Genomic DNA, 23195 nt, shown 5'->3' on the forward strand with positions numbered 1-23195 from the left:
CCAGGCTGGGTGTCCTGAGAGGGTCTGGGATGGTCAGACTGACTGGGCAGGGCTGAGTGTCCGGAGGGTGTGAGGGATGCCCAGACTGACCAGGCAGGCCTGAGTGTCCTGAGGGTGTGAGGGATGGCCAGACTGACCAGGCAGGGGAGGTCTGGATGTCCTGAGGGTATGAGGGATGGCCAGACTGACCAGGCAGGAGAGGCCTGAGGGTGTGAGGGATGGCCAGACTGACCAGGCAGGAGAGGCCTGAGGATGTGAGGGATGGCCAGACTGACCAGGCAGGAGAGGCCTGAGGGTGTGAGGGATGGCCGGACTGACCAGGCAGGAGAGGCCTGAGGGTGTGAGGGATGGCCAGACTGACCAGGCTGTCCCCGCAGGTCCCGGCGGCCTGGGGGGCTCCGTGCACTATGCCACCATGGCCAGGTCGGCCGTGCGCCCCGCCAGCCTCAACCTGAACCGCTCGCGCAGCCTCAGCAACAGCAACCCCGACATCTCGGGCACCCCGACCTCCCCCGACGACGAGGTGCGCTCCATCATCGGCACCAAGGTACGTGTGCCCTGCCAGCCACCCCGCAGAGCCCCTGCACCTCCCAGGTCTGCCTGGAGAATGCCAGGAATGGGTTGGGATTTGTCCCGACCTCTCCTCAGCCCTTTCCAGGCTGTTAATGCTGGTATGATGGGAATGCTGCTCCTTGAAATGGTTCTGTTGGAGCCATCCTGGCGTGCTGCTTCCACAGGTGTGGGGCTGAGGGCAGGAGTCCTTCTGGATTTGTCTCCCCTTCACTTCCTGCATGGCCAGCAGCCAAACCCTGTGCCCAGCTCTGTTGTGTCTCCCCAAAATTTGCACCCTGTGACTTCACTCTTCCCTCCCAGCCCCGAGCTCTCCTCTCCTCTGCATTGAGCCGCTCACATTTCTCTACTCCTCGTGTCCAGAGCAGCTATCTTGCACTCAGCAGGAATATTCCTGGTCCCTGCGTGGCCCAGAGAGGGTTTGGGATGGTTGGTGAGCTGCAGTGGGACTGACTCCCACACTGACTCCCCACACCAAAAAGTGATATTCCAGTGGGGATGCAGAGCATCCAGTGTGGTTGTACTCTGTCTTTTGAGGGCTCAGTAAATCCTTCTCCTCTTGGTGACTTCTGAGTGCACAGAACCACCACAGTCCCAATTTGAGCCCTTCATTTTGTGTCTAAAATAGGTGGGATGAACCAGGACGAAACAGAGTTGGTAATTCTCTCCTGAGAGGGATGTCTGACCTGCTTCAGGGTTCTTCTTTTTTTTTTATACTCAAGCTGTAGTAGCTTCACCAATATGAGACTCTTTCCCACTGTGACCTTTCACTCTTCCAGCACAGGTGAATTCCTGAGCCCTTTCAGGGAGCTGTTAAATTCCTTTGGAAGAGCAGTGAACAAAGTTGTTACCAAAGCCACCCCCTGACCAGACAGGCTTGATGTGGCTGGTGCTGGGTTTTATAAGAGGAAGAAAAACACAGTTTCAGAAAGAGGTTACCAATTTTAAATAAATAGCAACATCATTTGCTGGCCAAATAAGAGGCTGAAGAATTGTGGGTAGGCAAATGATTATTTCTTACATCAAAGTCTGGACTTAGAAGTCTTAAAATATTTTAAAGACCACTTCAGTATCTTGCTAATTAAACAAGCCTGACCTTTTGTGAAATGCCACAGGCACTGATGTGCATATGGAATTTACCCAGGCTATCAGAAGTTTAACGTGTGCTGGCTTGGTGAATAATGTCACAATACAAAATGAAGAGAGATTTTCTTCTAGAGGTGTACTCCAGGTTTTAAAGGAAAACCTGTTCCGTGGATAATTGTTGAGGGTAAAGTTTCCTTTAGGGTAGTCTGAGCATCAGGAATTAGCCTCAGTCTGGCTATACAGACTTTTGGTTGAGTATAAATAACACCTTCTTAATATCAACAGACAAAAATGAGACACTTCTTGAGATGTTTGCATGAGTAAAAGGGTGCAAAAATCCCTATTGTGTCTCCAGGTAATGGTTTAAGCACATATTCCCAGAGAGATTCTAATTTGAAGTGCAGGTTCCCTATCATGGGAGGTTTTCTGCTTTAAAACAACTCAAATAGTGGGGTTTTTGGTGTTTGAGGGAAGTCTTCAAACCCACTCTGGTGTTATTTTTCATTCTAATGTAAGATATTTAGAGCTGTGGTGTAAGTGCTTTAAGTCTCCCTTATCAGCTTTTTAGTTAATTTTTAAAACCCTTTACAGGATTTGGAAGATTTCTGTTTATTGTCACAGCAGAGGAGGTTTTAGGTCTGTCACTTGTTTTGCCATAATTTGTGAATGGAAGCCATGCAAATTTTATTCCCTACTACAGAAAATTTAGTAATGTCTAAAAAGGCATATTTAAAATGTTCCTGAAATGTTGGAGATGTGCTGGGGAAAAAAAAAAAACCCAGAAAACATTGTGGAGTTTCACTGCTCTGCCAGTGGATTTTCACAGATGTGGGTTGAACCCCAGGGACAGAACAGAATTTAACAGCAGCTTTGGAAGCTTTGAAGTGACTCTGCCAAGCAATAAGAAGCTTTTTACTCTTTTGTTTTTTTTAAAGAGGAAAGAATCCTTCCCAGATTTTTACAAAATGACTTTTGCTTCTGCAAACACAGTATGTGTTTAATGTTATCCTCAGAACCAGAGCGACAAAGATTAGGAAACCTGAGAGAGAAATGTGAGGGGGTTAAAGGCATTTTCCAAATTAGACCTGATTTTACAAAACACGAGCTTAGTTCAGCATTCTGCAAAGTCCTTTCGACTTTAAATCACTGTGAGCAAAATAAAGCATGTTTATGGGGCTGAGCAGGGCACAGGGCTTTGATTTATCCCTGCCAGAAAGTAATTGAGATTAAAACACTCTCCTTATGTGTTCACTAGTTTTTTTATTGGACATCTTAAGCAAAATTACAACACTGCTGAGCTCTCTGCCTAGAGGAGCTCAGTGGATTAATGGTTTCAATCCCAGGTTACAGCTCTCACGCCAGGTTCAACCTTGAGGTGGATTTTAGTTTGCTGAGAGAAATAGATGATTTGGCTTGGTGGACTTTGCAGCTGATGCTGATCACTGGGATGAATTTGGCTTCACTTTTGCTTTATGTATTGGGAAAAATCCCTAAATTGGAACAGAAATTAAGATGACAGTTCTTGCTCAGGTGAGAGTTGTCCAAATCAATATGTGGCATTCATAAGGAATTGTCTGTGTCAGAGCTGCTTCCTGGGACCCTGGGAAGTCCACTGCCTCCCCCTGATTTGGGAGCAGCCTGGGTGACAACACAAGTTTAAATTTTTCCTTCTTTCTGAGTGTCTCGGGGAGCAGAGAACAGAGAGGGGAGGGATCCACAGTCATTTTGCCAAAATCATCCATTGCAGGAGTAGAGTTTGCACTACAGGCTAGATTGGGCTTTTGAAAAGCGGGATGATTTTTCTAATGTTTTGCTTGGCAAAGCAGGTTGGTTCCAGAAAAGGTATGTGTTTTTTCCTCTTTGCCACAGTGCCCAGAGGAAATACCTGAGTGTCCATGTGAAATCCTGTCCACAGGGTTATTCTGCCAGCAGTGCTGGATTTTTATTCCATAGGCAGGAAACCCTGTGAGGGTCGACAGCCTCTTCAGTTTGCATTTCTGTAAAAGTTGTAGAGTTTATAAACTCTGGGCTACCCTGAAAGTGCTGGAAACCTCAGAGAGCATCCTCGCATCTGAGCACCAATTTCCCTCTGTCACAGTGTAAATCTTGGGAATGGGTTTAAACTGATCAAAGGATTTTTGAGGAGGAGGAGGAGAGTTCTGGAATGTCAGGCATTCCAGATAGGCCAGGCCAGTCCAGAGCTGTTGGAAGGATTAATGTGCTGTATGTATATGAGATATAAATAATCCCCTGGACTCAAATGTCTTGAGAGCCACCTGAGAATTCATTTCTAAGCGATGATGTGTTTGCAGTGAACCCACTTTGATTGCTTTTAAGGACTGAACTTTGACTACTGTATGGCATGCAACATGTAATATTTCTTTCCTTTCCCAACTGCTTTCTGTTACGTGCCCAGGGCTTAGACCGCTCCAATTCCTGGGTAAACACTGGTGGTCCAAAAGCAGCCCCATGGGGATCCAACCCCAGCCCAAGTGCAGAGTCAACACAGGTGGTGTCTTCGGTAGAGGTTTTTCTGCCTTTGTTTTCCCTGATGTTTCCCTGTAGAATATCTTCCTTTCAGTGCATATTCCAGTTTTGGTGCTTTGTTGTTTTTTTGTTCTGTTTTTTTAATTTTTTTATAATTATTTATTTGAAAACTTTTGAGTTTGATTTTATAAATGATCATCTTCCCACCAACCCACCACGCTGCATGAAAAACCTCCAATTGCGTGAACGTGTCCCCTCCTTTCATTTCAGTGATTGCTGGTCTGTGAAATGTAAATGCTGTGACTGCTTTTGTTTTCTTTTTTTCTCTCTCTCTCACACTAGTTTCAGCTTCAGGTGGAGCACATTTCTAAGTGGGAACATTAATCACAGCTTCATAGTTTTGTCCATGTTTGCCATTCCTTTCGCTGTCGTGAACCATTTTGCCATTTTCATCGAGCATTTAGTACTCATCGTCCAGTAATCCTTCATGACTTGTTTGAGTGGAATATTGTGAACCCAAATTGATTACCACATGTGAAATTCTCTCTTAAAACATGTCAATTTGAGTGCTGGAGGCAGTGATTTGCCAGGGCCAATTGTATTGTTCTGTGTTGCAAAGTATGAAAACTTTACAGCAGCTTCAGAACGAGTTTATTTAGCCCCCATTGCCTGCTGCTCTCCACTGCATGGTTGCCTTGAATGTACCTCTCAACTGCATCTCCTTCCCAGTTTATCAGCCTTCCCAAAATATTTAGTCCAAGTTCACTTGCTCTCATGGCAAATTATTTCCATCAGAAGCAGAACTTGAGTGATTTTCTCCAGCGTGGCTGTGGGTACATCCCCCTGCGCTTGGCCTCTGCTAGATTGAGAGGTATGACCTGAAATTCCAAGTGCATGTTGATAAAAATGCAACAATGGAAAAGTTTCATGCTTTGCAGCATTGTCTTTGTGCATCAGAACATGCAGTTCTTTAAAATAACCTGTATGTCTTAAAACCAATCAAAATTGCTGTCGTTTCGTTTAGACCCAATCTGTAAATGGATAAGAGTTTGAGAATGCTTAAAAAGCTGTACAAACCTACAGTTGGAAGAGTATTTTTGTAAACGTTCGTTGTCCTTGAGCTGCAAAACCCATCCACAGCAAACTTTAATGTCCTGTCATCATTCATTCATCTCCACTCCGTAGGCTACGGATCGAAGTTGTAATCGTATGTCTTCGCACACTGAGACGTCAAGTTTCTTACAAACATTAACAGGACGATTACCAACCAAAAAGGTAGATTTCAGTGGAGACAATTGATATTGTGGGGCAGGGAGGTCAAGTCATTCTGAAAACATGATGCAATTTATTCTTTTATTTATAGCCTGATTTTTTTTTTTCCTTCCTGAGGTCATTAGGAACTGCTGGTGCTTAACACCTCTGAATGTCCAGGCTGTAGGGAATGTGAAGTATTTGGAGCTGAATTGGGAAGAATTAAATGATCAGGAGTAGCTTGTCTGATTTAATGGCCATAGTGTTTGGGGCCAGTTTATTACTGGCTTTCAAAAAAATATGAATAGCACTGTCTAGACACGTAAATGATACATTTTGTGTGCAAAATGAAAATGTGTTGGATGGCTCAGTGTGCTGAGCTCACTTATCCAGGTGTTAATCCAAAGGGACTCCAGAAAGGGAATGGGAGTCACTTTGAAAGTGAACTCCCTCAGAGGAGATGAGATCCTCCTAAACATTGTCAGAAAGGCAAAATGCCTGAGCTTTTGTGTAATGAAAATGTGGCCACTGCCACCATCACTCTGTGGGTTGGTCGTCCCGAGAAAAGAAATCCAAGAGCTGTTTGAGCCCCATGTTTCTTTCTTACTGTTTTAAGTCCTTTCTCACAGTAAAATATACATCTTTGTACAAATCACTTTATATGTCCACTTTTTACTCCTTTTTCCTGCGAAAATCAACCCAGGCAGAAAGGTAGACATTTTAAACTAAACTAATTTGAGCACCAACCTTTTATTTAATTCTTTTTTTGGGGGGGAGGGCAGAAAATTCTTTTGACACTTGAGATTCAATTCTGGAGCGAGATGCTGTGAAACGTTTCTCACATCACATTGTCATCACATGTCATAACCTCATCCCTCATTGTTAGCTGGGGATTTCTTTACGGGATGCCACCACTGCTGTCACGTCCTCAGTTATTTAGTTGGCTTAACTCATTGTTTGCCATACCTGCCACAGACCGTGCTGTCATTTCTCATGGGGGCTGTGTGGGGAGCTGCTCTGGAGGTTCAGGCTGACTCTGGCTTTGACTCTGTGTAGCTTTTCCACGAGGAGCTGGCCCTGCAGTGGGTTGTGTGCAGCGGGAGCGTGCGGGAGGCGGCTCTGCAGCAAGCCTGGTTCTTCTTCGAGCTGATGGTGAGCAAACCCCAAACACCTCCCTGATGCCTCACAGCCCCAGCTTTAAAACACAAACAGCAACAACTGCAAGCGTCCCTGCTGTAATTTATATCCCCATAGGTGAAGAGCATGGTGCATCATCTGTATTTTGCTGACAAACTGGATGCGCCCAGGAAGAATCGTTTCCCGGAGCGCTTCATGGATGACGTGACTGCGCTGGTCAGCACAATCGCCGGTGATATAGTCTCCCGCTTCCAGAAGGTGATGGCAAACAATTATCCTGAGCCTAGCTCAGGCCCCAGCCCTCCTGCCTCTAGTTGGTTTGAAAACACACAGGGTTCTTCATTTGCTCTCCTGTTTTTCTCTCCCTTCTCTCCAGGACACGGAAATGGTCGAGCGGCTCAACACCAGTCTCGCGTTTTTCCTCAATGATCTGTTGTCCATCATGGACAGAGGATTTGTTTTTGCTCTTATTAAGACCTGCTACAAACAGGTGAATGCAGATAAACATTGTGGCTTTACTGAACTGTGGCAGAGTCTGTTATTCTTACCTTTCTCTGGACAGGCAGTAAAATATGGACACAGAATTCCTCCGTTCAGGTCTTATTAGAGCAGGGCATTCTCAGAGGTGATTTAGGGTTTACGCCTCTCTGATTACACTCTTAACTGTGAATTAGGAGTCACTCCCTGGAGTGAATGGACATGCAGCAGGAAGGAAGAATTATTCCCTCTGCTCCCCACGTTCAGAGTAATTGAATCAAAAATTAGTGGGCGGTTCTGTGAGGGAGCTCAGAGTGTTGTGGTCTCTCAAGGACATGGTGACCCTGGATGATCAGATTGATCACTGAGCTTCCCTTCCATCCTTTGGGGGATGCAGAGTGCTCTCCCCTGTCAGGAGAGCTCCTCATTTGCAGTGTGACAGGGAAATCACCCTGAACCACAAAGTTTTGTTTGACTACAAACATCCTGCTGACACTGTGTACAGAGGAGATAAGGAGGCATCACTGAGACTAAGCCTGGACTCATTTTCCCTGCAGAGTCTAAAACATTCCCTATAAGGGGAAAAAGAACAGCAACAGCATTTAAGATTTTAAATTGTCTACTGGATATTACATAAATTATGTGTCATTATGTATATTTTATATATATATAATAGACATTGTATAAAAACCAACCTGCATCTTGGACCTCTTAATGCATCACACTGTGGTCCTGCTTCTGACAACTCCCTGCTGAAATCAGTAGGATGTGGGAATTACAGAATCACAGAATGGTTTAGGTGAAAAGGACCTTAAGGATCATGTAGTTTCAACCCCCCAGTATGTGAAGTACATAGTTCTTCATTGGTATTTAAATATGACTGTTATATATATCTTGTACTGAGAGATATGTTGTCAGCTGGGATGTGCTTGGCTCCTGCACATCAGGAATTTAATCTCTAGCCCAAAGGAGTGATGTGGACATGGCTGTGACCATTTAATAGTACCAAGCTCTTCACTTCTTGCTTTGGGAGTGTTTTTGGACAGGGGGCTCACTCTGCAGTTTTACTCTTCTGGTGCTGACTGCACTGTTCTGGGCTAACCTTTCCAGGTGTCCACAAAGCTGTATTCCTTATCAAATCCAAGCAACCTGGCATCTCTGAGGTTGGACTTCCTTCGCATCATTTGCAGCCATGAGCACTATGTCACCTTGAATTTACCCTGCAGCTTGCTCACACCACCTGCATCTCCATCACCATCTGTGTCTTCAGCCACTTCCCAGGTACTTCGGGAAATGCGAGTTGAGCTCTGTGCTGAGAATTAAATCAAATGAGGCAGTTGGATCACTGTACCTTCAGTCCCTCTTGCTAATATTTTTGGAAGTGTTTAGTTAGAAATTAGGTTTTCCTGCCACATAGGTTCTTATTCCTTTTGATCTTTTATTATTGAAAAATAATAAAATTTTTGCCCATATCCCTCTTCTGGTAGTGACCACACACTGTCCTTAGGGAGCTGCTCCCCTCTTATATTGGACAAACACAAATGAGCCATGAAAGAAAACACTTTGTCCAGTGTTGCCCTTTCCTGGCAACACAAGGGACTTCTGAGCTCACTGCAGCTTAGTCCTGGCCTGCTCAGAAAAAGTAATTTGAATTAGTTTGTCATTCAAGTGGATTAATTAGTTGCAAAGTCACATGAACCGAAATCAAATTAAAGCTTTCTTCAGCCTGAATAAGAGCATCCATGAGTTAGAAGTTTAACTAATCCACTTTTAAAGGTTATTTGGTTTAACTTTCCTAACAGGGGAAGACAGTAATGACAAACAGAATTAATGGAAGGGTTACTGAGCTGGGATGGAATTTAAGTGTAGATGGGCCTAGATCCAAACAGAAAAGGGAAAAGGTGTGAGGTTGTCTTTAATTGTGAAAACTACTTCTAATGTGTTTCATAAGTTTTGACTCTGTTCATGATGCAGCTTCTGAAATGTGATTTTTTCCAGAGTTCTGGGTTCTCCACAAACGTCCAAGACCAGAAGATTGCAAATATGTTTGAGTTGTCTGTGCCTTTCCGCCAGCAGCATTACCTGGCCGGGCTGGTGCTCACAGAACTGGCTGTCATTCTAGATCCTGATGCAGAAGGGTAAATCTTCACCATGTTTGGGTTTTCAAAGAGTTTCCTCTAATTCCAAGCAAATGGTGGATGCCAAGAAAGTCATGGCATGGCCAGAATTTATATGAATTTGTAAGCTATGATAAGAAAACAATTCTTTAAGAATCTCCTTCTTTCTCCTTACCCCTTGTGTTTCTTCCTTATCCTAGACTCCGCAAACTCTGGTTTCAATCACATTTTTCCAGCTGAGGAGAAGGGAAAGAGGTTCCTGCTGGAACCCCCAGATGCCACAGGGGCACTGCTGGAACTCTGAAAGGAAAATAGCTTTTCTCAATTGTAACAAGAAAATAATTTCCATCATTTAGGAAGCCTCTCTTGCTGGTGGTTTTAAAAGTTACAATATATTTTGCCTGTGGTTCTCCCAGCTCTTTTTAACTGTAAATTATGCATTGATGAGGCCCCTGTGGGTTACATAAATAGACAAATAGAGTCAAGCATGCAGAGTCTGTCAGTGATTTGCCTGGCTTGTGCAGCAAATAATTTTCTGCTGTAGTCCTGACATCCAGTCTGTTCTTTGTGTTATTTAGGGCTGTTTTCTGCCTCGCCTCTTTAAAATGGGTTGCAATGGAAATTATTGATTGCCTCCACAGTCCTGAGTTCCCTCACAGGCATTTTTCTCAAGGTGGACTCAGAAATATCAGCCGAGTCGACAAATGCTGATGATTCATGGTTAATTCTGCCCCTTTGCCAAGAGGTCTCTGGAGTTAAACATTCATTCTGTTTCCTCTTGGAGAAGAAAGTGATGCCATAAATTGGAATATTTTCCTGTGTATATACATAACACACTGCAGTCCCATTTGTTTGGCCTGAAATGGAAAAAGCAGCAAATCTTTACCCACATGTACTGTCTGCAGAAATCCTTTTTGTGCCAGAGGAGCATCCTGCTCACTGGTTAGGAGTCAGGCTCTGTTTCTGACTGTGTCTGCCCTTGTTCTTTACAAACTTTCTGTTCTCTACCTGCCTGCCCAGCCCTTGAGCCTGGATGGTACCTCTGCCCAGCTCACAAAGGAGCTTGCTGGTGTCCACTGGGGACACAACTCTCAAACCTTGTCTAGCCAGAAAAAGCCTCCTGATACCAGCTCAGCTCTGGAGATGCATTTTGATCAAAGCTCCTGAATTTGGGGGGAGATGTATACCTGTAAAACATTTATTTTTCTATTGTTTTCCAGAATAACTTGTGGTTTCAGGTTTGTTGACTTCTCAAGCTTCAATCCTCTTCATTTGGCCTGGTAGATCTATCAGATAAAGTAAACCAGGTCTGTTCAGATCTGCTCTTCCTACGCTGTGAAGACTTTTAACAGTCATAGAGTATCATCAGCAGAGAGTTCAGACTTGCCTTCTGTGAAATATTTTGGCCACCATTGGAAAAAGCTCAGAATTGTTCCCTGTTCATTATCCTGCAGCAGGAGTGGACAGGATGTTCATTGTATTCCTTATTGTGCTAGAGACCTGCTTTAGGCCTTCATAGGTGATCCAGAGCCTTAAATGTGTTCTGTCCTTGCTCTTTTTGGTCTATTAGCAAGATATGTTCATTTTTAGCTCATTTTCTAAGAACACTTAGGATTGAGTTGGACAGAAAGGGCTTCAGTTCCGTAGTGCCTGGAGGTGTGTGTTGTATCCATCCCTCAGTGTGACAGGGCACAGTGTGACAGGGACAGTGCAGCCCTGCAGAGCACCTGCAGCCTGCAAAACACAACAAACAAACATGCAGGGGAAGGGATCCTGCTGGACGTGACAGTCCAAGCAGCTGGACCTTGCCCAGGTTGTCTCTGCAAACACTGCAGGAGTGCTTTGGCCACCACACACAGCACCCACGCTGCCCAAATCGGCTGAGGGTGCAGGCCAGAGGTGAGAAAATCAGAATTCAGCCCTCAGGGTTCAGTGACAGTTCAGTTCAGTTTTCCAGAAGTGTGGCTGGGTGTTGACAGAAATGCAGGCCAGGGCTGAGATAACGGTGGGAGGACGGCAAGATCAATTTGCTGCCTTATCAGGCAGGAAGAGCAGGGGGCTGCATTTCCTCCTCTCCACTGTGGATTGATCCTCCACAGTGCCCACTCAGCTCTGGAAAAATGGCAAAGAAATCCGTGGATCTCTAGGTTTGAATTCTGCTGCATTGCTTGGATGTTTTCCCTATCTGCTCTTTTATGGCCCACTGGATAGTTTCCCTTGAATTTTTAAAAACACAATTTAGATTCCACTCCTTCAAAATAATACCAAGACTTTTCTTTATCTTTAATCTGAAGGAACCAGTCACTTAAATAACCATTTCCTTCCTAGTTGTTAAGGCTCTCGCTAATTACACAAGCAAGCAATTGTAGGATCTCATTATGGCTTGATTAAAAGCCACAGGGAGGACGTGCAGCTCCAATAGCTGATGTCCCCCCAAGCTGTACTGCTGCCTCACAGTCACTTTAAACCCCCAAAAATTCAGTCCAAGCCTTTTTTTAACCAGAACTCACCTCTACTTTTCAGGTAAAGTGGATACTGCCTGAAATTCAGCACTTGTTTTAATACCTCAGGTCTGAACATTGCAGCTTATGTTTTGCTACTGCCTAATGTCTGAGCTTCCTTGGCTGCTTCATGCATGGGGTAAAGTGTCTTCTTGGCTGGTTTGCCTACAGAAGCAAATAGCTGCAGAGAGAGCCTGCTATTTGCTCTGGGAGAGTTTTGCCTCTGCGTGGTGGCTGAGGGGATTGAAAGGAGCAGAGTCCTTGAGAGATTCAGGGGAATTTTGGTGTTTTTGAGGGTCACACATGGTGCCCTGTAGAAGGGCTCTGCCAGTGCTGGCATCTGAATAATGAAAGAGGCCGTTTTGGCTGGTTTTCCTTCTATCCCTTCATGTCTTTGCCACTTTTTATTCAGAATTATGGATCTGTAGTCTCCTGGTTTGGTTCAGTAATTGCATGGGGTAGGGTGGGGAGCTGAAGCAGAAACTTCCATTTGATTAAAGCAATCTTCTGGCTTAGGAGGGTTTGTCTCTCAGTAAGTGGTGTTAAACAGAAACAAAAAGAGAATAGAACAAATAGTTTTACTAAACCCACTGTCCTTTCAAGTTTTACTCCCTCTTTTCCATATTCCCTAAGTTTTTCTAACAGTTTCTAGTAAACTCAATGCTTCAGCACAGCAGTTGCTGGGACTTCAGGATTTTTTAATGGAAAATATGAGTGTCCACATTATATTGGGTGTGCATTCCACAAGATATTTTTGCCCATTTTACAAGGCACAGCGAAAAACCAGCCATCTGTAAAATCCCTGGCAGATCAAAAAAACACATGCAACGGCAGCTCGCCTGAAGTTAAAAATAAAAAACCAGGGGATTTTTTTTCCTGTCTGAAGCCCCTTAGTTACAAAAGGTAGTTTGCTTTGAAGATATTAACCAATGTGCTTGACCCTACTGTCTTTTAACAGTTTGTTTGGATTGCATAAGAAGGTCATCAACATGGTACACAACCTGCTGTCCAGCCACGACTCGGACCCGCGGTACGCTGACCCCCAGGTAAAGGCCCGGGTGGCAATGCTGTATCTACCTCTGATTGGCGTGATCATGGAAACTGTGCCTCAGCTCTATGACTTCACAGGTATTTGATATACTCTGCCTTGCCTGTCTGCTCATCTGCTCACCAAATTTGGGTGTTTGGGTTCTAAAAAGTGAATTTTGAACGCCTTTGCTGTGGGACGAGATTGTTTCTGAATTGCGATTTTGACTTTTCTTTCATGTTTGTTTTCCCTTGCAAAATGTGCCTTCGATGCCTGTTAACACTCAAAAGTTGCATTTGCCCACTTGTTGGCCTCAAGTGAAAAATCAGCAGTGCATTTTAGTTTACATCCCACTGGCTGCTGTAGATGCAGAGCCAGCTGCCCTCCTTGTCTCTGACCTGCTTAAAGTCACCCCTCACACTGTACCAGAGTTCTTAATTACAAAGAATAAACAGACTTCCTTATTCCAAAGGATAAGAGGAGTTCCTCTTCTTCCTCCTAACATCAGGGGTGCATCAGGGGTGCTTTGCAAAGTGTCCCAAGGAGCAGCAGAGGTTATTTCAAGTCAGTGCAATTAGTCCAATCTGGAATAGTTTGGAATTTGGAGTTGTTCTCTGCATCCTTTGAATTTAATGATGCAATAAAGCTGCAAGAAAGGATTTGGAGTATTCAAAGGGACAGAAGGTCTGTTCTTACAGTTTTAGGTACTGAGCTTGTGTAGGTTGCCTTTGGGAATAGCTTTCTTTGCTTCCATGCCCTCAAATCATTGTCCTGTTCTTTGCAGGATGCCTCCAGCGGGATGATTTTCTGTTTGCATTCTCAGCTCAGTGAGACCAGCACTGTGGGGGGAGTCTGGGGGGAGAAACCTTGGATTTGGGGCTTGACTAAATTCCTGTATTTCTCTGCAGAGAGTCACAACCAGCGGGGGAGGCCGAGCTGTGTCGCCGTGGACGATTACGAGAGCGAGGGTGGCAGCATGATCAGCCAGACGGTGGCCATGGCCATTGCAGGGACATCTGTCCCTCAGCTCACCAGGCCCAGCAGTTTTCTACTCCCCTCCTCGGTACAAATCCATCTCTCCCTATTGCCTGACCCTCAGCCTGTGTCAACCAGCAGATATTTAGCAGGTTCTGTGGGGACCCACATCAGTGTGCAGAGGGATAGGGACAAGGGGGACAAAGCATTGTTTGCATGTTGCTGTGTCTGTCTCAGAGGGGGTATAAAAAGATGCCAAGGAGGGATAAAAATCAACAAACCTTGGGAAATGGGAGAGTTCTCTTCCCTGACAAAGATTCTCTTGTTCTGAAACAATCTTATGAAAGCTCTGTGAAGTGCAATAGTCACTATGAGCTTTAAGCCCTAAGCACAAATTCCTGCTCCAGCTAAATCCCACCTAGGTAAAGACACAAATGGGCCATTTTCCCTGTTCTCTGCACAGAGGGGGAATCCTGTTTCTGGTAGCAGGCAGACCCTTCCATTTCTGCCTTCTCTTGCCTCTGCTCCAGGATCATAACCCCATTTTGCTGGGGTTTAGGTGCACTCTCAGTGAAACACTGACAGATGCATGAGATAACGAATAATTCTGCATAATTCCTAACCTGCTGGAGGGTTGTTAAAGACCTCTCAAGGGAAGAAATTAATTCCTGCACTGGTGATTGGAATGTGTGGGTGTGAAGCACACTGTCCTAACCTGTGTTTCAGAGTGGCAGGCAGCACTCCACCTTCTCAACAGAGTCCAGCCGCAGCCTCCTCATCTGCCTGCTCTGGGTGCTGAAGAATGCAGACGAGAGTGTCCTGCAGAAATGGTTCACAGACCTGTCAGTGCTGCAGCTCAACCGCCTGCTGGACCTGCTCTATCTCTGTGTGTCCTGCTTTGAGTACAAGGTACTGCCAAGTTCAGACCTCCTGGAGTCCCTTCTGAGCCTTGCCAGGGACCTTTACACTCCCATCCTTTACACGACTGCAGAAAGGCATTTCCTGCTCTCTCCAAAGTATTTCCTGTGTTCACGATCCCAAGGCTAGGCGCGTCTCTAGCCTTTTCCCATGTTTACTTCTCAGCCATGTGAGTGTCTGTGCCTTGTTCCACTTCTCAAGCACTTTGTGCTCATCTGGGAACTGTTGCAATGTCACTTTGAAAAGAGAATTTTCTGTAGCAGTGCTGGAATCTGTGTGATTTATCCACCCACCACCTTCACCTGTATTCCTTTCTTGCTGCATGTTTTGAACATGAAACACACTTTCAGATGCTAATTCTCAGAAAATATCCTAGATTGAAAGAATCTCCCCTCATGGTTTTGTTTGGGACTTGCAGGGCAAGAAAGTGTTTGAAAGGATGAACAGTCTGACGTTTAAGAAGTCGAAAGACATGAGAGCCAAACTTGAAGAAGCAATTTTGGGCAGCATAGGGGCGAGGCAGGAAATGGTCCGAAGAAGTAGAGGACAGCTGGGTAAGTAAAGGAGTCCTCTGTGCCATCCCTTTTTTCCAAAAACTGCTCCTCCCATCTCCTGCAATGACTTGCACCCATCTGTGGTGTGGGATAAAAACAAAAAGGCTCCTAGGAAAGCTGTTGCAGTTTGCAGCATCCTTCACCGGGTCTGAAAACTCTCTACACTTTTCCTAAATTGCAGACAATTAATTTGTTACTTGATTGCTTCTTTAAGTGAGATCACATCTCATTTGTGGGGTGTTCTTGCCTTAATTTCTTCCTGTGTAGCAACTTCTAGAGTGTCCTGTTCAAGGATCAGAGTGGAAAACAAACTGCCTGGTCTTGCTTTGGTAGCTCTGTAAATGCCTGGATGTTTCTGCTGGCTTAAAGAGATTTGAAATAGCTGCAGTTGGGCTAACAAGCACCTCCTGATGATTTTTACTGTTTGTAAAAATCAGTAATTTTTGTGAACACCCAAATTTGAAGGGTGGCCCAGGGGTTAGGACAAGGATCAGAACTGTGGTTTTGTCTCCTGCTCTGCCACACATGAGCCTGTCATTGTGGGCTAAGGTGGATAAGTATTGTAGAGCCATAATGAAGGAATCACTTCAGAGCAATGGGAACCTTTATTTTTTTCTTAATGTGGCCAGGTTGTCTTTATTACTTAAAATTCCCCTGCCAGCAATTTTATTCTCCTAGCAATGAGAATAAAAGATTATGAGGTGGCAAAGGGGACCTTGGCACTACCCTGAGAACCTTTCTGGGTGCCAGCTGAGGACAGCAATGTTGGAATGCTGAGGATTGGCACACTCAGGCTCCTTGTGCAGCCCAAGGAGGGAACTCCTCTTACCAGGGAGCATCTCAGCTGCCTCTCAGTGTCTCAAGCCACTCAGCAGTGACAGAATTAGGGCCATGTAAACATCCTGGGTGAGTGCCACAGCCTCAGGCTCCAAAAAGTCATCTCTGCTGCCACCTGCCACTGGTGAGCAGCAGCAATGAGCCCCAGCTGACTGCTGTTGTTTTGCTGTTGCCCTGCAGAGAGGAGTCCTTCTGGGAGCGCCTTTGGAAGTCAAGAGAACCTGAGGTGGAGAAAGGATATGACTCACTGGCGGCAGAACACAGAAAAGCTTGACAAGTAACTCTGCCTTATCCTTCTGCTTTACCCATGTGCCAGGGCCTGGGAGAGCAGGGTCCCCTCCCCACAGAAGGTCACTGACAGCAGTCACTCAGCCCTTGTGCCAGCAGCTTTGAGCCCTCAGATGCAGAGGGCTGGCAGTGGGAAAAAAGCAGATAGCTTTTCCTCCAACACCACCCTCCTAACTCTTTGCCTTTCCACTGTCCCTTGCATCCTTAGACTTTCAAATGAGATTTAAAAAGACTAATATAATCCATTCCTTTCTTAAACCCCTGCCCTGAGCTGTAATTTAGAGGGAAGATCCATTAACAGTTTCCACAGATAGCATATATATCTCATGTCATATTTCCTTTATTCCATAAGAGCATTCTGGAGTTCTCAAAGCTCGCTTTCCTTTCCTGTCCTAATCCATCACTTTGATTGTTTTTCCACATGTGCTGTGCTTTTAGAAGCCACAAACCAGCCAGGTACTGTAGCATTGGTGTGCAGTTCTTACAAATTGCCATTTTGTACATCTGCAGACTCAATCATCACAGCATTGTTTGTGATGCTTGGCAGAACTTCTCGGTGTGTGTGTGCAACTGATTGGAATGAGCTCTTCTGGCTTATTACACCATTTCCTTGAAAATTCCCTCTCTTGGTGTGGTTTAACCCAGAGGGCTCAGGAGTTGTGTTTGAGCTTTTGCTGTGCACGTTTTCTGTTTCCTCAAATTGCACCCTGCAGTCTCCATCCTCCCAGCAAAAGAATTGTTCCTAATCCCAGGAAAGCAATCAGCCCAAGCGAAGCTCTGAAGAAACTGAGGAATGGGATCCTTAGAACCCAGACAGAGATCAGGCCAAATTTTACTCTTGAAGATATTGACTCTTCCAGGAGTAGAAAGCAATTCTTCACAGCCTTTAGCTGCTTGGTCCCACACAAAAATGGGATTTCTCCTTATGTCACATCGTGGCTTTTTCTCCAAGGCTCCAGTCCTGTTGAGTCACTGGGAAAGCCAAATTACCAGTGTGTTTCAACTTGCTGATTGATGATCTAGGTATAAATTCCAGAGGTGAGCTGTCCCACCAGATTAAAATTTGGCCTGAAGAGCTCATCAGTTCACTGCCAGCACTGAATCTGAGCCCTCTCCTTCCCAGAAGGACCTCATGTACACATTGAACAGCTGTGGAATACCTTGATGGTCAAAGGATGGTGTCTCACCTCACTAAATGAGCTGCTTAGATAACTCTCTAGAGCTGCTTTCTAACCCCTGCTTGCTTTGACCTAGGTCTGCTGTGTCCTGTGTGTGTAGGTAGAGCTTGGCCCTTTGAAACGTGAAGAACTGTGCACAGCTGATTGCAGCTGCTGTCCTTTTATGCAGATGGTGTTATTTTATGTGGGGCCAGGACCCAAAACTTGCTGTTCTGGAGGTGGTGGGGATGTCACCCAGCTCCCAGAGGATGTGGAGTGGGGCAGGGAAGGGTTGCTGCAATACAGCTCCAAGGGCCAAATAGTTCCTCCTCTTCCTGTGTATTTTTCTGGGATTTTGGTCATCCTCCCGAGTCAGAGATGGCACCTGTGGCAGGGCAGGCCAGGGTTGGGCTGTTTCCATACACCACTGGATGTCTGCCCAGTACAGTTTGTGCCTCTGGGATGGGGTGATTGCTGCTGGATTCCTGCAGCCACAGGTGTGAGTTGCTGTCTGGACTTTGCAAGGCTTTCCAGGAAAGTGAGCACCTGGCATGGAACAGCAAAATCGTGTCCTTCTCCTCAGACAGGAAGTTATGCTTCAAGGATTAAATGCAAAGTAGCTTGGAGAGATAAGATTGCAGCCTGGCAGGCTGCACTGTGCTGCTCCCTGTTACCAACACTGTGCAGGTTACCAACTCGTGTAGCACCACCGTGTGTCCACAGCCTGCAGCATAAAGCCACATGTCCTGTTCCTGGTTGTGCTGTCGCATGCCTGACGATGCTGCTGAGCCAGTTTGGAGTTGGACTGAGGTTCTAAACTGTTGTTGTGTTCCTGGGAGGGTCATGAAGTGTCAGAGAGCAGTGTGAGCTCTCCAAGCATGATGAACGTGAAGCCTCTGTAAGTCTGTACTTGTAAAAAACTGAGTTTTCCTTCCTGTCCGCTCAGTGGGTGCATTGAAATATCCTTGTAGTGTTGTCCAGTGATAAACATACAAATAACTGGGAGTTTCCTGCTAGTGAGAGAGTATTTTTGTCTGGAAAATACGTAGGTCTGTTTCTTAATCGGGGAGTAATTGTACTGCTTTGTTTTCTCTGATTAGGTCAAGGGCAGAGATAGAACACGAGGCACTCATCGATGGGAATCTTGCAACAGAAGCCAACCTGATCATTCTGGATACTCTAGAGATAGTTGTACAGGTGAGGTTGATAAGAAAATAGAGATGCAAAGGCATTACAGTCACCTGGCCAGGCAGCACTTTGTTGAAGAAAACCTCCCATTGAGAATTTGAAGGTTCTCCCCTCCTTGTAGTGTAAGAAATAGTTGTTCAGTAATGAACTGTCAAAATCTCCAAAACTCACCCTATTCCAACCAGTTCCTCCAGTTCTTCCCAGACCTGCCTCAAATCACTGGGTTCCAGGTCATCCTCCTGGCTCTGTACTCACTCTGTCCCCTGATTTCTGTAGGAATGGAGGGAGCTGGGCACAGGCTGGAAGCAGGCAGGAGGACACTTCCTAAATCCACCTCTGAGCTGCAGAGAGACCCAGGAATCCCAAGGATTTTATTTTGTACCTGAATAACCCAGCTAGAGCCCATCTATGGGCTTTCCCTCTAGCAGAACAATGTCCCCAGAGGTCAGAGGCTCACTGGGAACAGAGAATCCCTGTTCCACCAGCTTTACCCATGGATCAGGTGTTCCTCACCTGGGGGTTGGCTCAGGACAGGGCTGTTCCACAGACCCAGCTCAGTGGGTCATTTCTCCATGCAGAGGGCTTTTGGTCAGAGCTGTTTGCTCTCTCCACACACACAGACACCCAGGAGGTTCATTTTTGTCATGGAATCCTGGTTTCCCTTTGCAGACTGTGTCTGTGACAGAGTCCAAGGAGAGCATCCTCGGCGGGGTGCTCAAAGTGCTGCTGCACAGCATGGCCTGCAACCAAAGTGCCCTTTACCTCCAGCACTGCTTTGCCACACAGAGAGCTTTGGTCTCAAAGGTGAGTCCCCTGTGGGTGCTGAAATCCACCCTGAGCAGCACTGAGGGAGGAAGGCACTGCTTCTTCCTTTGAGTGGGGTCATTTCCCCAAACAGTTATTATTTTGGGCAGTATCAGTTTTCAGGCAGCATAGTCTGGCCAGGTTTTCATGGGCAGTGCCTGTATTTCTGCATTTTGGAGTTGGCTGCACCAGGAACTACAGCTCACATACCATGGATGAGATGTGGGTTCCTCCTGGCTGGCACTGAGTGGGAAGAAGCACCTGCTCAGTGGGGAGCACAAGGCACAGGTGGGGTTTAAGCTGGAAAAATCTCACTTTGTATGGATTTGTTTCCCAGTTTCTGTAGGTGTGCTGGGAAAAGCTCAAAGTTTTAAGCCTGTTTTTTTGGGAGTGATGTAAATTGGTGTGAGGGTGTAGATGTATGAGCAAGTTGTTGGGGGGGAGGTAAAATGAGTTGCTGCCTTTGAAGTATTCAAATGAGCATAATTCCCCTGAAAACAGAGGGATTTAACTCCCTCTCATTCCAGAGTACCCTCACTGTTTGTCCAAGAGCTCATTCCTGCCTGGCCAAGCACTGATTTCCTGCCGTGCTGTTTTGCAGTTCCCTGAGCTGCTGTTTGAGGAGGAGACAGAGCAATGTGCAGACCTGTGCCTGAGGCTCCTGAGGCACTGCAGCAGCAACATCAGCACCATCAGGTCCCACGCCAGTGCCTCCCTGTACCTCCTCATGAGGCAGAACTTCGAGATTGGGAATGTGAGTGCTGCTGCTCCTCTCTGGGTTATTGCAGATAATGGGGTTGGGGGCTGCTGGCTTTGGGTTCTGGGGGAGCACCCTGGTTCTGGGCCCAGGGACTGTCTGGATTGCAGGCTGTTTCACAAAAGCATCATTCTCTTCAGTGAGTGGAGACCATGCAGAAGGAGAAACCACTAAAATTCTTGCTGGAAAACCTTTATCTGGAATTAAATAATCATCAGATTATGCAGTTTGGCAGTACCAGGTTTATTCTAATCGCTGCTCTGATACAGCCTTTCTTGCAAAACTTCAGTTTTCTTTTCTCTATCAGGTCAGGAGGGTCCCATAACCAAAGCACTGATAGTGCACTGTCTCCAGGCTGCTGAAATACCATAACAACATCTCTGTTGCAGAACTTTGCCAGAGTGAAGATGCAGGTGACCATGTCCCTCTCATCCCTGGTGGGGACATCCCAGAACTTCAATGAAGAATTTCTGCGACGTTCCCTCAAGACTATTTTGACATATGCTGAAGAAGATCTGGAGCTTAGGGAAACAACATTTCCTGACCAGGTAAAAGACATAAACCACAAGACAAGTAATTTATAATTCATTAACAGGCTGTGCCTAAACCTCCATCTAGAACTGGAATTTGCTTGCATTCCCTGAAAAGTTTTTGGGTTTTGTTTTTTTTTTTTTTAATCATCTAAACACATAAAGTTCAGGTCTTTGATTAGTTCTGACAAGATGCAAACCCCCAAAGATTCAGAGTGACTGTGTTCCTCAGTAACAATGTGCAGCTCAATTCAGCATGTTTTTCACAGGTCCAGGACTTAGTGTTCAACCTCCACATGATCCTCTCGGACACAGTTAAAATGAAGGAGCACCAGGAAGATCCAGAAATGCTGATTGACCTGATGTACAGGTAGAGTTGGCACTGAAGGGACAGGAGATGTCAGATCAGGGAAAACTGGGGGATCTTCCAGCACCTGCTTGCACCAAAGGCTTTTTGGTGGTACACACATGGTCTCCCTATGCAAAAGATATTCCAGAGCTGTGTTAAGCTGCTGGGTGCCAAATTTCATGGTGCTGTCTGCACAAACAGCTCTGAAGGCTTTTTAGAGGTTTTATTGTAGGGAGCCAGCCAGGCAGGTGTGCTCTGGTTGTCCCACACCTTTGGATTGCCACCAGTCTCAGGTGAAATAAGGGCTTTGGTCAAGAGCTTCAGCATCACCCACTGCTCACCCAGGGTGACTTTTCATCTCTACAGCTTCTTGTCTGAGATACTTCCAGACAGCACCGAGGGGGGTTGGTGTTTAAACAGAAGTGACTAAATGTGGTGTGAAAAAACATGCTGAGGGATCATGCTGGTTCAGAAGGGAAGGGAATTCAATCACAGAGGTTTTCTCTTCCTGTAGGATTGCCAAGGGCTACCAGAATTCCCCTGACCTGCGGCTGACGTGGCTGCAGAACATGGCAGGGAAACATTCCGAGAGGAGCAACCATGCCGAGTCTGCCCAGTGCCTGGTGCACTCTGCAGCCCTGGTGGCTGAGTACCTGAGCATGCTGGAAGACAGAAAATACCTCCCCGTGGGCTGTGTGACATTTCAGGTGGGGATTATTGTCCTCTCTGAGGGGTTTTTGGGGTTTGCCACCTGCTGCTGAGGTGTAAAGTATCTCCGTGTGCTGTTCCTGTGCCTACATCCTCAAACTCTGCTCACTCTGTTGCATGAATGAAGTGCTGCTCTGTGAAAATAGAAATGTGTATTTTATATATATGCTCTACAGAAATAGAAAGCTATATTTTATATGTATATACAAAACCAGGAATCTCTGTATGTATACTCTACAAAAATAGAAAGGTTTATTTTACATATATATACACACTCTACAAAAATAGAAATCTGCCTCTAGAAATTCCAGGATATGATTGCAAATCAGATGTCTTTCCAAGGATTGACAGTGCTAAGTGTTGTTTAAATTGAGTCAATGTATTTTTATCTGTTCTGTCTCCTCAGAACATATCTTCCAATGTTTTGGAAGAGTCAGCAGTTTCTGATGATGTTGTGTCCCCAGATGAAGAAGGAATCTGTTCTGGGAAGTATTTCACAGAAGCTGGTCTGGTGGGATTGCTGGAACAGGCTGCAGCATCTTTCTCCATGGTAGAAGACTTTAATTTCTTTACCTCCCTTCTCCAGCAACCTCACACTGCAGTAGGAAGGAAAATGTTTTCTCTCTGAGTGTATAATTCTGTTGGAAATGCTTAATTTGTACGGAGCATTTGGAGTTTTAATTGTTTAGGGCCTCTGGAGTAAGCTGTGCAAAGGGTGGGATATGGGATCAAGAGGCCTTGTTGGTGTGTTCCCAGTGCCTTTCACCTCCTCACTGCACATGTTGAAGCTCACACTGGAGACAAAGGCTGTGGTGGTTTTCCCCCTCTTCAAAAAGAGTGGGATGAGAGGTTTGTGTGAGCAGGGGGGATGCATTGCTAGCAGTGCCTCCATCAGAAACCAAGGAAAACAAGTGACTTAACTCCCACTACACAGGATGAAGTGTCATTCTGTGGGTTTAAGCACAAACAGCAATAATTCCAGGGCAAAAACCTGGAATTTCTGCTAAGCCATTCTATGCAGTGACTGCCCACAATGGGCTGGACTCACTCCATGGGAGAGATCCTAAAGATCTTCCAAATTCCATCTCTCCTGGAGTGCCAGGAGTGGATGCAGAAGTCACAGAGCTGAAGATGTGCTGAACAGAATGAGTTCTGTACTTAAACTTCCATATTTAATTCCCATAGATTTGGTTAGGATCATGTTTAGCTTGCTGTGCTCTTGTGTTTATATCCATCCAAAAAATCCCAGGATTGGTTCTGTTAATGATCCTAATAATAATAATAGCAAGGTGTAGTGCAGCAGGCTCCTGATTTCAAGGGTAACTAAGGATTTTATTCCATTTATGCCTGGGTACATTTTAAGAAAAGATGTGATTACCCCTCAGTGGTGTCTAAGCCACCTTTTCATTTTGCAGTTTTATCTTAAATGCTGTGTGTGTAATCCTGGCTGTTGAATTGATGGAGCAATCTGATGAAC

The 23195-nt window shown here is 45.5% G+C and overlaps 1 protein-coding gene across 16 annotated transcripts in view; it reads left to right on the forward strand.

Annotated features, from left to right (window-relative positions):
• DOCK7 (dedicator of cytokinesis 7) overlaps positions 1-23195 on the forward strand; it is a 90549-nt gene that overhangs the window by 55167 nt on the left and 12187 nt on the right. For 6 of the 16 annotated variants that reach the window (XR_014853657.1, XM_085067441.1, XM_085067442.1 and 3 more), the window contains exons 22-42: positions 378-547; positions 4073-4165; positions 5329-5418; positions 6451-6546; positions 6649-6789; positions 6908-7021; positions 8119-8289; positions 9007-9146; positions 12585-12754; positions 13562-13716; positions 14355-14537; positions 14965-15100; positions 16118-16214; positions 16664-16681; positions 18483-18579; positions 19240-19374; positions 19976-20128; positions 20521-20679; positions 20931-21031; positions 21525-21717; positions 22125-22268. Coding sequence is in view for 15 of the 16 variants with exons in the window: in XM_085067441.1 (XP_084923567.1) it covers positions 378-547; positions 4073-4165; positions 5329-5418; positions 6451-6546; positions 6649-6789; positions 6908-7021; positions 8119-8289; positions 9007-9146; positions 12585-12754; positions 13562-13716; positions 14355-14537; positions 14965-15100; positions 16118-16214; positions 16664-16681; positions 18483-18579; positions 19240-19374; positions 19976-20128; positions 20521-20679; positions 20931-21031; positions 21525-21717; positions 22125-22268 (2756 nt within the window). In the remaining variant the exon portion in view is untranslated. The remainder of the gene's footprint in view (positions 1-377; positions 548-4072; positions 4166-5328; positions 5419-6450; positions 6547-6648; positions 6790-6907; positions 7022-8118; positions 8290-9006; positions 9147-12584; positions 12755-13561; positions 13717-14354; positions 14538-14964; positions 15101-16117; positions 16215-16663; positions 16682-18482; positions 18580-19239; positions 19375-19975; positions 20129-20520; positions 20680-20930; positions 21032-21524; positions 21718-22124; positions 22269-23195) is intronic. The other 10 variants (XM_085067429.1, XM_085067431.1, XM_085067432.1 and 7 more) reach the window with 6 other exon arrangements.

This window comes from Lichenostomus cassidix, chromosome 8, assembly GCF_008360975.1.
Source record: "Lichenostomus cassidix isolate B80296 chromosome 8, HeHo_3.0, whole genome shotgun sequence".
In the NCBI taxonomy this organism is placed as follows: domain Eukaryota; kingdom Metazoa; phylum Chordata; class Aves; order Passeriformes; family Meliphagidae; genus Lichenostomus; species Lichenostomus cassidix.